Source organism: Lonchura striata, chromosome 1A (assembly GCF_050655825.1).
Source record: "Lonchura striata isolate lonStrDom1 chromosome 1A, ASM5065582v1, whole genome shotgun sequence".
NCBI lineage: Eukaryota > Metazoa > Chordata > Aves > Passeriformes > Estrildidae > Lonchura > Lonchura striata.
This window is the reverse complement of record NC_140741.1, coordinates 70,541,828-70,558,648: the sequence shown is the minus strand read 5'-3', so window position 1 is coordinate 70,558,648 and position 16,821 is coordinate 70,541,828. Positions and strand designations below refer to the sequence as shown.

The following is a 16,821-nucleotide window of genomic DNA, read 5'->3' as shown; positions in this document are numbered from 1 at the left end:
TTCAGTCCAAAGTAACATTTTTATGGATAGTTTAATACTAATGCTGACAGATCATTTCCTTTAAAAGAAACTGCTTGGACTTGCAACCAGAAGGACAAAATAGTGGAAGCTAATCCACTGAAAAAACAGCATTTTTATTTGCTGTTAGACAGGATTAAAAAAAAAAATTAAATTGTTTTGATAGCTGATTGGAGAAGTCTAGATGTTTTCCTTACAGGCTATACCAAAAGATCTAGAAGCTAAACAGGACAAAAATACTTTGAAGAAGCCAGATAAGATGTCCAGAGAAGTTGTGAAAGTCAATATACACCAAAGCCAGTCTAAGACACCCAACTGCTAAAATTACCTGTTGTACAAAAAGTCTAGCTGGGACCCCATCACTTTGAAATACTCACCACATCCTAAGCTATTGAATACAAACAAGCAAACATACTAGCATTTATCTCTGCACCATTGCTGAATCGTACCCACTGCAATTTAACAAGAATTAACTATCACCTTTTCAAGCTTTTGAAATAAATTCTGTACCAGCTTCCTATTAATATAGACATCAACATTCATATTTAACATTGAATTCCAAACATTCCAAAACATTCCAAATTCTGTAAGTATGAGGATAAAATACTGAAAACTTAAGAACTTAATACATTAAAATAAACTAGATGATCCTTCACTGCTTGAAATGTGCACACCGCAACAGCACAAGTTTTTCTTCAAGGAAAGAAATATACTTGCTTATGTAAAATAACATCAGCATTACCCTTTGACAGTCAACAAGAAAAAAAGTTCTACATGCTTGAAAACAGCATATGCACAACTGCCATCCCACCAAAATCAAGTTCAGAAAAATATGTTCACCTGAGCTAATGAAAATACAAGACTGAGAATGAGGCTTGTTTTTCTAGATCCTTCAGGCAGAGCTTCCCAGCCTTTTCTCAGTCTCCAAACCAAAACCAGAATGTCTTAGCTGTAAAATCCACACACTGATAGAAGCACAAGAGCCAGTAGAGAAGGAAAGGCACAGGATACAAACAGCTTCTGGCCATGTTCAGAGATCCAGGCTTGTGATCTTGGCTCTACTGCAAACACAGTGGACAAATGCCTCAGGCAGCACAGAATCTTTGTCTCAGCTGGAGCATCACTGAAAACAGAGAGCCAAATATATACTCATCCTACCAGCTCAAGCTCAAAACCATGAAACTCATTAATCTTCCCAAATGTTAATCAAAAACTTCAATGAATCATTAATTGTCCTCTTCTTTCAAGGAACCCAACAAATCCACCTTGTTTTCAGTTGTCCATTTGCCCAGCTGCCAGGTGCCTCCTGCTGCAGTGAAACCAGGACAGGGTTTGCAGATCCCCACACACAGCAAGTCAGATCAGCTTCAGCGATGCCAAAACAGCTGTGCTGATGTACACAGAACTGAATTTCTGTCCCATCTAGCAAAAACTTCACTGTAAACCTGCTGTGTTCTTGCCTATTACACTACAGCACCGTTCCCTACTATTCCTTCTTGTTCAAGCCTACTTGTATAGGAATATTTTATGTTAAGCTCCCACATTTCCCACATGCTACAAATAAGAACTCTAAAATTGCATTTCAGGATTACTGAGAATATTACAGTTGACAGTTCACGGCTCTAGGGTCACACCTTCCCAAAAATAACCCCAAGACATACTAGAATAACAAATCACAGTAGGAAGCTGGGGATGAGCTGCCTTTGCTGTGCTTACCTCTTTGTAAATTACCTCATTTCAGGTAACTAACTTTACTGCAGAAGGAGAGAACAAGTAGTGTTTCTTTTCTCTGTAGTTCCTCCACAGCTAAATGAATTCTAGCTGTCTGTATTAATTTTGTTATGCCACAGACCAATTCCTAAGACACAATATCTACAGACTGTTTAATGATGCTACTTTCCTAATAACCAAATACACAGACACTAAAGTAAGCCATTAACAGCTACATATGGTGAAGCAGCACCGGGACCTTTCTTAATCACTGCAGCTGGCATCACACAAAGGAGAAGAATAAAATTTCAAATGAAGCAAAAAGGTAATAAAATGTTAGGATAAGAAATGAAATAGAAAAGCCGTGATGTATGTGTAACCCATGAAAGTAATGATTACTTAAGGTGAGACATAGCAATATGTCCCACAACATAGAGACATATAGACATCAGAGAAATAGAGTATATTAGGTAAAACCACTCTGGGCGAGTCACTGTGTGTCCAGCTGTGCAGTGACCCAACTCTTGTATCTATCTGTATCATGCTGAGGTGAATTCCTCACAGTCCAGCAGAAGGAAATCCCACCAGCATTTCCCATTAGCCTCAGCCAGTGGTACCACTGAAGGAAGGTTGTCCCCATGGATTCACTCACATCCCACTGCCAGCTCCCCCCTTGGAGCTCACAAGCACCTCTGTGGAACTGCACCAGCAGGGGATTAGTTAAATTAGCAGGTGGATTAGTTAAACTGATCAAGGTTACAGTAGCTCAACAAGAATGAGAAGTACAGTGTACCACTCCAAACCACTGCATGGCCATGCACACACAGGTGAAGCTCTGTAGGGTTCTGAACTGGGATGTAAAGGCCAAGAGAGCAGCAGAGGCAAGGCAGGAGGAGTCATTTTTGCCAGCATTAATTATTTGTGAAACCACAGGTGAAACTTCAGCACAAATAATGTCAGAAAACTGTTGAAATACAGCTAAATTCTGTCACGCTGCTAGAAATTTTGCCACAGTAAATTGTAAATTGAAGCTGTATACCTGTACTGAAGAGCTGCATACTACAATACATTATCTTGACTCCTGTGGGCAGAATTTCATATTTAATGAACAAAAAAAAAGAAAAATATTTAACTGCCTGCTTACAGCTCACTGAAGAGCTCATTAATTTTTATTAACTTGGCTCTTCTGGCCAGTCTCCTTTAAAAAAATAAAGTAACTCAAGGATAGGTATACAAGTCTAGAGAAACCTTTACTTCTAATCCAGCATTTATTAGTTAAAATACTCAACACAGATTTTAACAGTATTACATGAAAAAATAAAATAAGAATTCAGGTAACCCTGGAACTTCCCATAAGAGGCAAAATTCTCAGCCTTCCTTGCAAAAATGCTACAACAAACAGAAAAATCAAGGGATTGAAGAAAGTTTATCATATTTTAGCAGATGCCTCAACGGAATGCATTTGATTTGAGTACACTTTCTCTACTATCACCAAAGGTAAAGAGAAAACACCATTACTGCTTGATGTGGGACTTTTATTTTCTCCATCTTGCAACTAATCAACTTATTCCATGCCCGAAGAAACAAAACAAACAAACACTGCTTATTTCTTGTCACGTCTAAGTGCGAAATACAAGGTATCACCACAGATCTGTCTGCACTGAATCCAGGCAGGAACGTCCCAATTTACTGCTGGAAAATTTCAACACAGTTATCCTTGGCTGGCCCAACATTTACACACCTCATAGCTCCAACAGTGCAATGACCAAACATATGCCTCCTCTTGTGTTCCATAAAAAAAATAGTATCAAACTGAAGTTTTCTCTCAGGTTTGTCTCTCTCACACTGAAATACTGCATCCCTTTTTAATTCTGTGATTTCAATTTAGTTGTCCCATCTGTTAGGAGTGTTTTAATACAACATCTCTTTTTATATCCTAACATCAAGGTGATGATGCCAATTAAGTTCTGCTGTAGCCATCTGTAAGAGGAAGAAGGGAGGAAAGAAGTAAACATGAGTATTTCTTCACTAATTTTATACAACCTGGATTTCAACCAAGATTTTAGTGATGGAAAAGAAGAAAACAATTAGTATTTATACTCTACATGGATTTCTCTAGGACAAGGAATATTTGAACTATTTTTTAAAATTCAGAAAGGTTTCAGATCTCGTAAAATGTTTGGCTTCAAATCAGAACACTCATCAAGAGAATTTTATACTGCCATGATTTATCATGTTATTCAAAGCAGACTTTCGATTCCATAGATAAAATAATGGCAACCTCTTAAATTTCTTTACAACTTCATGTTCCCCTTCAGACTTACAAGGCATGTAAAGTGCTAGTCCTCTGACAATAAATGAGTAGTGGCAATTTTTTCCTCCAACAAATCTGATATTATATAAACATGGCACAGGTCTCGAGTTTCCCAAAAACTAAATCCTTAAAAACCAAACAACAAACTCTACACTCTCAGTTTCACTGCAGGCAGAAGACTATGGAAAACAATTATAGAACTTTTTTTTCCTAAAAATATTGAATAATTCAATTTTTAAAGAGCACAAGATTTTAAAAAGTATGGAAATGTGAGACATTATAAATCAAAACCTACTGTTTAGCTCACTTCATGTATTCACTAAGCAAGACTCCCAGGCTCACTGAAGGATTTTCTGATGTCAGCCTCAGCAGCCAAAGACTGAAGACAAAACCAGAACCATAGGTCTTGCACTGGGAGACAAGGTGGACACTCATGCTCACACTGCATGACTCTTGTGGGATTCAGTCTTGTAAACCACCTATTTATCAACCTCTTATGATAAAGAAAATTAAATTTAATTTAACCTGTGACATAGGTCATGGCCACAATGAAAATAGATTTGCCCATAAAAACCCAAAATTAGACTCCACAGCTCTGTCAGGCTCTTCAGCTGCCCCATTAAATCCACATTTCAACTCATGAAGCATTAGTAATGGGGTTCTTTTAAATGGCATTCTGCAGGAATTTCTTCTGCAGAATTGAATTTTCATCTCCACAGTAGCTGTGCTTACTGCAGACCTTATAACAAGCTTCTGGTGTTGAATGATGGATGTAAAAAGACACTTTCTTGGCTATTAACTGTACTTCTAAGCCTCAGTCTGAAAATAAATCTTGGGAAAATTGGAAGGTAGAGGAATCCTTTCTCCCTCAATCTTATGTACTATTTATAAAAACCAGTTACTTGGTTAGGAACTTCAGTCCTAAAGAAGTTTTTAACTTGATACTGCATATGAAATATGCAGTTAATACATTGTGCTCCTTTGTAACATTCACCTCCCAAGAAATTATATTCTAATGAAAACACTTTTTAAAGGGAAAGAGAAGGATGGACCTGAGGAGTAGGATTTAAAATCTTTACAGTTTAGCAACACCAATTTGAAAGCACTTTGGTAAACACACATCATCCCCATGTCTCAATGGATTCACCTCACATTCACAGTGGGCTTCCTAGCAACTCTTTCTTTACAAGCCCATTTTTCAATTTACTGAGAACAATACTGAGAATGAGTCATTTCTGCAGAATATAACTCTTCATGTACACCAGATGCCTAATGTTGCATGCTGTGAAGAAAAAAACCTAACATCTACTCAAATTACTGTATCGATCACCAAAACCTGTCAGCATTTTGCATCTTTTGTAGATGTTTTCTTTGGAATACTTGAATGTTTTTTAATGTTAAGATCTTAATTTTGCTCATCAAAATGCACCGCCAGGTTCTGTAAGAGCTAACACCTAATTAGCTCAGTTAGTAGCAGCTTGAGAATACCTCCCAAACAATGACAAAAATTAATGTCATTCACTAAGGGAGTAAAACAAACAGAAAAAGACCCTGAAAGCTCTAGAACTGAGAAAGAGATTCCTTCATGTTTTTCAAAGCTTTCCCTTTCAATTCTGTTGAATCTGTTCCTGCAAATAAGTATTTTTATAGGTTTTGGTGTTACGTCTTTTTAAGCAGTTCTTACAGTAGTTCTACAAAAATCCTGCCTGACTAGTGAGGTACGTGCAGAACAGACAAGTAGAACTTCTGCTTTGTCCTTCTCTGGAAGCAGCACAAATCAAAAATGAACAGTGAACAGTGCTGAAGTCAAGTAATTCACTGAGATGAAATTATACAACTCTTGGGGGAGATGTTCAACCAATCACTGCAAAGTCTAAGGAAATAATTAGGAAGCTTCCCTCATTTTCTTTCAGAGTAAGAGGGTAACAGCTGAGCCCAGTTCTACCTTCATTCCTGTTTATTTACAGAGGTGTTTCATTACCTGACTTGTTACAATTAGAGCAGCCTGATGTTATTTGGTTTGAAATAAAGGTACTTGCCTACAGCCACACATTACACATAAGGGCTGAACAGAAAATTACACAGTAACAGGCAGATGCTGTAAATCCTAAATTATTCACAATCTATTCAATACAAAATAAACCAGTCCTAGCAAATTAATTCTAGTAGGAATAAAATTTTTAAGTAATCCCTACAAATTATTTAGTTCCTCAACAAACAAAATACTTAGCAGTTGCAAATAATTAAGATGTAAAACACAAAATAAGTGTTTAATCAGTTCCTCCTCGTTAGATGTATGCCACATACCAAAAAAGATACCACTACTTTAGCAAAGAAAAAATGAATGTTCAACACACTGAAGTAAACAAGAACAACAATTAATATCAATTGAATTCAAAGAATCATTGATTATTTCAAGTAGTTTTTCATACACTTGCAAGAGGTATTTTGGATTTTGAAGTTAGTTGTAATCTAGAAATAATCTAATTGTAAAACCTAGCCAGCAGTGCAGCTGTGTACTTCCAGTCTCTCATTTTCATAAGCACTAAAGAAGCCTGGTTTTGCTCTTATTCTCATTTACAGCATTAAGACTCTAAAAACTATTTTGATGGGATTACACAGAGTAGGACTGCTAGCTTCACATCCTGAGCTCTCCTGACAACAAAAATGCTTTTACCACAAAAACAAAGGAAAATCTTTAGTACAACATTAACAGTTACAGATGCTGACAAACTCAATTTTCAGCATAATAAACGTCACTGGGATTCTCTTTAGGAAAGCGGCAGTTGCAAAAAATGATAATAATTAGGCTTAATATAGATCTAAGCCAAATTACGGCAGCTGTACATGCCACAACAAAGAGCATTTTTACGTATCAAGAATGCAATTTAACTACAACCAAACTCCCAAAATATTTCTGATTCACAGCAAGTTACTGAGAACACTGAGTATATCCCAGAGCTCTTACCTTTTCTGGCAGCATCTGTTCTCCGTCTTGCTGGTGACACCAGATCCTTTACAATCTGTAGCACTTGAATCATTGCTCCTTAGCAAGATCAAAGGAACGAGGTGCTCCTCTAAAATTCCAACAGGTTTCATTACTACACCTTATTACATGGCTGTCTTCAGTATGCTCAAGCAAAACTGCTGCAGGAAGAATTCATCTACCTTCCCAGGAAGATTTCTGCCTGACGACTCTACAGGCTGGAGTGATGGATTTAAAGTGACTTCAGCACAAGGAAACAAAAAAACGCAAGCAGTCCTAAATGTATTTCTACAGAACATTTTAGAACTCTTTACTGCAGAGAACACATACTGATTTCACTAAATAAAGTTTAAAGGAAATGTTCACATAGTAGCTAAGTAGCTAAAAAAAAAAAAAGCCCTTGAAACAACTGCTGACAGATGCAGCGTGCTCCCCTAGGCTCAGTAACTAACAAGTGTGGCTGCATCCTCTTTTCAAGTCAGACTTAGTTCATGAAATTTCACGTAATGCTTAAAGAAAGACTCCAGTGCAGTGCAGAGCCAGCGTCAGACCCACCAACAGAACTAAAATTAAACCCAGCCTGCAAAAACTCCATCAGGCACAAGCAAGCTCCTGCTGAAGACATTCATTGGGCTCCTTTTCTCCCCCCTCGAACAGAAACCTCTGACACCCTTGTACGTGACAGGAATTCTCACACACCAGCAGGCACGCTGGAAATCCTGAGAGGATTTCAGGCACTCTCTCACCCACCACCAGAGGCCCAGAGAACTCTTTCAGCTAAGGTTTTGTCATTACTTTCATTACCTCTGTCAGGTAATTTTAGGCAGACAGATTGGTCTATGCACCCCGCAACATTTTTAATGACATTTGGAAAATGTACAAAGGCCCTTCAGAAGTACCTTTTGTCAAAGCCTCTGCAGAGCTAACCCAAAAAAAAAAAAAAAATCCTGAGGAATCATGTTTTATGTGATCACTTTAAATAACTGTCAGGCCAGAAGAGGCTCTGTGAACACTTCAGAAAACTGAATTCCTACACAGCACTACGACGCCTTGCACACACAGAGATCAATTTAGGAAGCCAACTACATGTTCTGAAAATCATAACATGAAAACAAAACCACAGGCTGCATTCTCTGGCCTTTAGACCTTCTGTTCCCATTTCTTAAGTGTTGGGGGAAAGAAGAGGTCATCTCTTTCCATTTTGCCATTTCCAGCTGCTCACATCACAAGCATTTCAGATTTTAAGATTTACTGGCGTATTTATCCACATCCATGTCAGTCTCTTGAATTATACAGAGCAGAGGAACAACAAACTATGTCTGTTATGTCAGTCTCATTCACAGCCTGCCCATTAATCTCTGCCAGAAGGAAGAGCATCCCAAAGTTCTATTCTATTTGGTTAGTTAAAATAAAGACAAGTAAAATCCTTCTCCCTGCCAGGCTGACTGATTTCTTCTCCCACTCCGTAAACATTCAAGTGTCCACCCAAGAGGAAGCTTGAAGAAACATTCTTCAAAATGTTACAAACTGAATCCTCAGCTTTTCTATATTGAGAATAATTTCTAACTCCTGGACCTGAAGTTAAATTCCAGGTTTGAGACCAATGACTTTATACCTAGAGAGGTTTGGAGAAGATCACTACAAGCACAGCCTTCCAGAACAAGTATAATTTCAGAACATTTAAATAAGATGTAAAATGCAGGGTTGTGCAGTAAGATTTACTTGGAAGTCTGTTATTTAATAATCCAGTGCTCAAAACTGCCATTGGAAGAATTTTTTCCACAACTATCTCACCATAAAGCATTTGTTCTTTATTTAGTTGGGTAATCAAACAACTTGTCTTCAAGTCAAATATATAAAATCAAAGGAATATCATTACTTGCAACTATATTACATTGCAAATTTTCTCTAAAACACTGACGTCCAAGTTCGTGGTGCACAAAACACAACTACTACAGAACTACTAAACTTTTGATGGTCCTTATAGTAACATACTATAGATAGGAGGAGAAAAGAAGAAAAAATATATAAGGTTGAATAAATATTCAGCAATAATATCCACTTGGCCTTCCAAAGCAAGATTACACCTTTCAGATCCTACAGCTGATTATTAAATGAACTTGATTATCTCATTGCTACAGCAACATTCTCAAGTGCTGGAACAAGGAGAGGATGGTGGACTGACAAAGACTAACAGCTGGGAAGGGGGAGCAGAGGAAGAAAGAACTAGAAGGCATGACTTGTACCTACTTCTGTGAAAAATTATTTCAAAAGGAAGAAATTAAGCACTTCAGTACCTATTCCCTACTGCAAAAAGGAAGTTGTTCCTTTATCTTCCAAACTGTCCCTTACCTTGCTGGTCCCTGTCCTCCCTTTTAAAGAGAGACACAAAAGAACTTCAGGACTGGAAGTCATTTTCACATCACACCTGCCTTCCTCAATGTGAAACAGTTTCCAAGTCGGTATGCATAGCAGTTTCCCTCGCCTCTTTATTGTGACAGTTGGTACATAAAAAAATTGAAAAAGCTCACAAAGCCTTAAAATAATTTAGGAAAACGTAAACAACATTCCATATGCAATGTAAAGAAAATGGTGCAAGTCTGAAGCAGGCATGATAAATAAGAAATTTCAACAAATCACTGGAACTTTGAAGAATTACACAGTAATTTTGGTGGCTGCTATTTATTTTTCCTCAAATCAATTTATACACCAAGACAGCAACACTAAAACTGCTATAGTATAGAGGCAATACCAAAAACACTTGTACAAATAAAACACACTAAATTGTATAATTAATCTGTTACTTGTGAGTCAGAATTTGGTTATAGTTCATTCTTATCTTTGACTGGTGCTGAACCAATTGATACTTCCATACAATCAATCTGTCACTACAACTGCCACCTTTCAGGCCACACATCCTGATAAAACACCACTGTGGACAAGGATACACCAGTTGGACATTCACAGCAATTCTGACACAAATACACAAGCTAAGCCACTAAGAAACCATGCCATAAATTTAGTGTAACAATTCGAGTAGATTCTGTTTGAGGAAAAAAAAGTAGAGCTACATATTCAGTACATAGACCACTGATCTCTGCCAAGCATTTTTCCTCTTCAACAGAGAGCTTACTAAGCAATATGTGCTTGATGATGTTCTTAGATTTTGGTTTTCTTCTTTGACTTCAAATTTGTAGGGAATGCAGAAATCATGCACATGTTAACAACATGATGGAGTACACTGGTATTGAAAGGAACAGATAACCACTATGGGATTTTATGGATCACTGTGTACAGCCCTTGATCTCTCCCAAGCATAATAAAAAAATGACCTGCATCCTGATTAGTCAGCTATCATAATTCAGAATAAAAATGCTTCCATTAACATAATTGTAATTAACTGATCTTTGGAAGCAGTTCTTTTTCATGAAGCATATTGCCAAGAACTAACACATTTACAGCACAAATGATGCTGCAGAAGGATGGCTCAGTGGGTATTTGTCAAAGGCATTTGACAGGGGGTGGGGAAGATCAGAATTTAAATCTGAGGAAGACTTAATATCGCCTCTTTCACTCTCTTTTTCTAATCTGTAATGTTTATATATTCACAGCATTCTGTCTAGGCTATTAAAAAACCATCAAGAACCCTCGGGGTTTTCCCAGGCAGCATTGCAACTACCAAAAAAGTGCCTGCTTGTTGTGTCCTCGTTTACAGAAAGATGTACAAGCTACTAACAGAGAAAAACCCAACCCACTACAATAGCTTGAGGGCTTTCCTTCATAGGAACAACAGCCCTGCACACATCAGAGTTGAGATGCAGCATTACTGTCACTGTTCTTTTCCCATCTCTTATCAACCTGAACTGTCCAGAATTCAGATATTCTGCATCTTGATTACTCCCAACACATCTGCAGAAACCTCTGCAGGTCTGACTTCAACATCCTCCCCTGTGTTCCCTACAGCCAGAACTGTGTCCTTTTCCCTACCTGCTAAACTCCACACATGGTTAACACGCCATGTGTTAACACACCATGGTTAAACACGCCTGTTTTCAGGCCTGACACCCCAGGGAATGGAGAGCCCCTAACAAAATGGCCAGGAAAGTCCCAGCCAACAGCAGTTCTGTCATTAATGTCTCAATGGAAGCAGGATCAAGCCTTAAGTCTTCTAGAAAGCAAATAAATACACAAAACACTTCTGGTGATGCTTGTTCTGCAATAGAGCAAAGTCTGATGTTGGAGGCAGAAGAGGATTTACAAGGGAGCAGGGTGCACTTGCTCTTTGGACCCTCCTCTCTAGGCTGTAACACCCAGAAGGTGTTTCAGCACCCTGTGAGTCAGCAGGGCTGTGGGCAGGGCTGTCCCAGCAGGGCTGTCTGGAACAGGGGCTATAAAAACTCCAATGCCATCAAAAGTGAGGGCACCTGCTCTTAATGACCCATTGGAATGTTTGCTTTAAAAGCTGCAGTTTCAGAAACCACACATGGTACAACTGCTCCAACTGCTTCATCATCCCGCCCATCTTAGCAAAGACGTTCAGAAAATGAAAATAATTTTCCCATCAAGAATCACTCGCTCATATGCAGGATAAAAGTTTTCAAGAACAGATTAAAAAAAGTACAAGTCAAGCATCAGGGAAAAGATTCTTTAGAAGTCAAATAAAATGAAGAGTATATTATAAGAACATTTGCATAGTCCCTTCACCACAAAACCCTATTTATTGCAAAAACAACAAATTCAGATAAAGTCTACACAGCAGCAAAGGCAAATACCTTAACTATCCCCACTATCCTCAGAAACATTTTGTTTTATGATACTCCTGTCGTTTCCCATCTTCAAATTATTATCTCAAAACCATTAGGCATTGAGCTCTAAAACAATATATCATAATACAAATTATTACTACAGCTGCTGTGAAGTAGGTTATCTATTGTTTCTCACTAATATTTTGAATTAATTTTCCAATCTCTGAACTGAAGCCTAGAGTTTTAACTAACTTTTCAATAATCTATCATAGTTGGACGAGAATTCTAGACTGCCAAATCAATAACTAACTGTTCCCATAAATCTCTGAAACTTTAAATTTTTAATCTTCATTATTTTCTACATATCATTCTTTGAAGCATGAAAGAGGCAAAAAGAAGAAAACCTATTGCTCTCAAGAATTCCTATGTGAAATTTTGATAGCCTTTCTTGAAAAAAATGTTTACACCAGTGACACAGCTCCATTTATTATTCAGGAGGTAATTTTTCAAAAGTGACTGCTTTTGGCTATGCATTTTTCAAAACATTCAAAAAATAAATAAACATCCTCACAGTCTTCTCAATAGTCTTTCAGAGTCAGTAACTGTTTAATCCAACAGAATTTGCATCCACTTAGGAGTATTTTTTTCTTCATTTCTAGCAGGTTTGCTACCAATTTTAAAGCATAAAACTATGGCTGCAGATCTAGAGCCTTATTTAGAAGGCATCTTCTTAGGAAGAGAAACTAGATTGATCTAAAGGCTGGAAAAGCAATAATTACAAGAGAAAGCTCATTTTTTAAGTCTGTTTTTTTTTACACTTTAAACATACAAGAAAGCTGTTCATTAAATTCAGATGACGCAAAACTTTAATAAATGGTCAATGAAAGTAATTATACCTGTTCCAGGAAAAAACCCTATAAGCCTAAAACAGAAAAAATGCTGTAACTGGGAAAAAAGGGAAGACAGAAAAGCACAGGGCCACATTCTGCAGAGCTTACAGCACACAGCAAAGGAAAACTACACATTGTGCAATCCCGTCCCTGCTCAGTGCTCTCAGTGTCACCCTTCTTGCACAGTTTTCACCCCCTCAGCTCTTGCTACAACACATTCTGCACATGGCTCTAGAGTGTAGCAAGACAGACAGTGAGTCTCCCAGAGAGCCACCATGAATCCAAAGGAGCTAGCTCGTCTGTGCAGATCACTTTTATCACCCTGATAACAGACACCAGACATTAATGGAGATCAGTATCAGAAGCTCATGTAAGTCTTGATACACTCTTCCAAAAAAAAAAAAAAAAACTACTTACAAAAAAGAAAAAAAAGCATGTATAGATATACAATTTATTTTTTCTTCCCAATAAATGTGTTTTATACTTGTCACCTCCATGACCAAAGTGTAGTGCTTCTTCTTTGCTCCTATATTTTCTGTAGAACTCTAAGTTTAGACGTACAAGTGCATCTAAACTGCACCATTTAGCAACAATTCAAAGGGTTCCAAAAGCTCTTAGATATTTAACCCATAAAGACTCTGCCTGACCTAGTTCAGGCTGCAGTGCAGAATTCCCTAGATACAGAGGTACTCGTGTCTTTTGGGTCTATGTGATTAGGATTGTGTTAAGCAAGCTACAAAGCATTATGAAAATGAGTATGAATAGAATCACAAATTCTTATCGTGAATCATCAAATTAATTCAATTTCTTTCTCCTCACACGCCTCAAGTCCTTCAAAGGCCAAATGGTCACTTTATAAGGCTCAAGAAATTATCAAGAAAGCAAACAAAGCAAATGAAATTCCACCACCACTCCTCCCCCCCAAAAAAGGTTGTCTCTAATCAGTCCATTTTAAATTATTGATAAAATAATGTTTGGTGGGGTTTTTTTTAAACAGGAGGAAGAAAAAGGATGGTGGTACAAGATCTCATCTCAGTGAATGCACACACCCCACAGAATTTGTCAGCCTTCCTCATATTAGATGGTGAGTTTTCATATAGCTTTAGCTGCAAATGAAGATTTTTCTGAGAAGAAAAAAGTTCCATACTAGAAGTCTCAAAAAGAAATCAGACATTTATGAAGTTGCAATTACAGTAACAAAAAATATTTAAAATATATTCCCCAATAATATGCAGCATTTCAAACAGAATATGCAGCAATTTTACACTGCCTGGATTTGGGTCATAGCTGTAGTGCTAATCAACAAATTTATCTTAAGCTAAAGGATATTAAAGGTTCTGTCAAACCTAAGCACACAAAAAGAAGCCACACTAGTCATTAAAGACTTTTTTCCATTTTGCTATATTAAACAAAAATCAAAACTATTACTATCTTACATGTGCTAATATTGAAGTCAAAGTACATTCATTAGTTTAATCAGGCATAGACTGATAAAAGTGAATGTGTGTTCAATTCAAAGAAAAAAGAAAAATAAAAACTTTGCTTTTAATTTAAACCCTTACTTGGTTTTCTTTTGAAGAGGATATGAATGAGACTAATAATCTTGTACCTCCCTGAGGCAAAGAAAAACTAGGAAATTCTATGCACTGCTTTTTGTTAGCATGATTAAATCCTTCACTGCATGTACATTTCTAGGCTGATATTTAATCCAAGTAATAAAATGCAGCTGTAGAGAGGCACCAGGAAGAACATGGAACCTTGTTAGTCCACTGCAAAATACACACTACTTTCATTAAGCCCATGTATTTGCAGCCATAGCTTGTGCAGCAAATAGTACATAATGTGGCTGTCTCTGCAAGAAAAATCAAAATTTTCAAAATACTCCGTAATAGGCTAATCTAACGCTTAAAATGGCATCTAATCCTGCGAATGTAACCTACCTTAGTAAAGAAAAAACTGTTAGAGACACACATTCAAAGGAAGAACAAATTCAACATTTCAAAAGCAGCCAATGGAAATTAACCCAAAGGCCACACAGAGCAGAAGGGAACTACCCTCCTTTAAAAGGAAGTGTACCTGGGTCTGTTTGCTTCCTGCACGTGTGTTGTAATGGGACACACCATTACCTGTCACTTCCAGATTTCTGCCTCCTGCTCTCCTTCTGTGTTCACTTAGAATACAGTCTTTCAAAACAGGTTTTAACTAATGTGTTTTAAAAATTCAAGCTTGGCACTTGAATGTGACAATCACGTTAACTATAACTACTAACATGCTTCCACTGTTGAACAGTTCTCCTATTCCCTCACCAGTGAAAAAATGGTGGAAATACTTGGGCATCTGAGATTTCTTTAGTCAGCTTCACCTTAAAACAATCAATTTATTAAAATGAAAAAATGTCTTACCTACTTATTCCATGAACAAGAACACAGGGACCTATTAACACAGCCCCAGTCTTGGCAGATGGAAAACTGTAGTGTATTTAGTGTTCTCTGTAGCTCTGTGCTCTCTGCAGCTGTAGAGAATTTAATATCATGCCAAGTTTCAGATAACTGCTATGGTCCAGACAAGAAGGGTCATCACTCTACCCAGTATTACATTCAGGCACTGCAACCTAACATTTTAACTCCCAGTGGCACTACACCGGTGTAGTGTAGTGCTACCCACCAGTGCTAGAAGAACAAAAGTGCCATCATCCCCCCTTGCAGTGGATTTATCCTTGTTAAATCTTTCTGAATAACATCCAGGTAAACTGGCCTTGCTATATCATCCTGTAAGTCCACTGAATATACAGTGTTAAACAAAAACACAAGTTGTGTTAGTTCTTCTAAATGGATGTTCCACTTAATGATTGATTGCATTAAGAAGAGGGGGGGAAAAAAACACTCAAGAGCCTTACAGTGAGTTTCACATAAATATTATTTATTTTAGTTTGTTTTAATGCACAAGGAATAAATAAATACTGAAATGTCACTAAAAGTGACTCATTAGCCTTCACTCTAAAAAGAGAACTTTCCTACCACATACTTGGAGCAAAACATAAAAATATTTTTGTCACTGCTTCTGATATAGAAAAGAAAGGTGGGGGGCAGGGAAGGAAGTGAGGAGGAAATAAAAAGTAAAATTGACACTTTCCAATTTGCACCTCATCTTTTTACAGCAAGCAACAGACCAATTTTTTTCTCTCCTGTTCTCCAAGACCATGACATCCTTCAAACACTCTTACAGTAATTTGATGTAACTGGGGAAGAGAGAAAGCCAAAAGCTTGTCTAGTTTTTGCAGATATAAAATAATATGAGCTGTAACTGCACTGAAGCTCCCACAGCAAACAGGGTCTGCAGAGCAGCCTGACCAGAAGCATGGCTGTAGCACAACATAACTCCAAAAACCCAGAGCTGCACCCCAAAAGTGTCACCTCCAAAGCTAAATATGCGGGAGAGTAGGAAGTGAAGCTTATGCCATTGCACTGTTTGTACCACTCGGACACAGCAGCACCACAAAATAAAACTCCTCACATAATGCTGCATAAAATTCTACTATTAAAAAAAATAAAAAGAGAAGGAAAAAGCTTTCTATTGAATGCAACAGAACATTCTGGTGAGAGACTTACTTCCCTACATCCCTAAAACTTCTGGCAACTCTGACTTGTTCAAAAGAGCTCCGAGTAAGGCTTTCAGTACTCACCACAGAATTAGGCAGGTTTTCAAAGAGCTTTTCAAGGCTAAAACAGAAAAACTGCATTCAAGAATCCTCTCCTATGGCAAACCAAACTGCTTTATTAAAACAAAGTGCCCTTATACATTAGTGATCTGTTAGATTAATGACTGCCCTGGCCAAAAGCACTGAGGTTCTACAGCATGTTGGCATGCCTTCTATTCTGGATACCATTATGTTACACAAAATAAAACTGAGGGAAAAAAAGGAAAAGAAGAAAACAACACCTCATACCAGCTTCTCAAACCAGAAGAACTTGGGAGTTCTATACAGATTTGTGCTTGCTTCAGAAATTTTGAGCAGGATTAGAACAGGTTTACCAACAGCCTTGAAAAACTCCCAGTGTTATCTTGCCAGTCTCTGACATAATTTTAGGAATTAAAATACCTTAATTATAGGGGAGAGTGTCCTTTGCAATGAAAGCTTAAACAAGCCTTCTAATCAGC

At 37.6% G+C, this 16,821-nt stretch overlaps 1 protein-coding gene across 4 annotated transcripts in view; it reads right to left on the bottom strand.

The window, feature by feature from the left end:
• USP6NL (USP6 N-terminal like) overlaps nucleotides 1–16,821 on the bottom strand; it is a 111,249-nt gene that overhangs the window by 81,374 nt on the left and 13,054 nt on the right. Inside the window, exon 1 of one of the 4 annotated variants that reach the window (XM_085568636.1) lies at nucleotides 7,011–7,230. The exons of the other annotated variants lie outside the window; for them this stretch is intronic. Coding sequence (XP_085424762.1) covers nucleotides 7,011–7,083 — 73 coding nt within the window. The 5' untranslated portion in view covers nucleotides 7,084–7,230. Of the gene's footprint in view, nucleotides 1–7,010; nucleotides 7,231–16,821 lie in introns of those variants that run through there. 4 annotated transcript variants of the gene reach the window in all.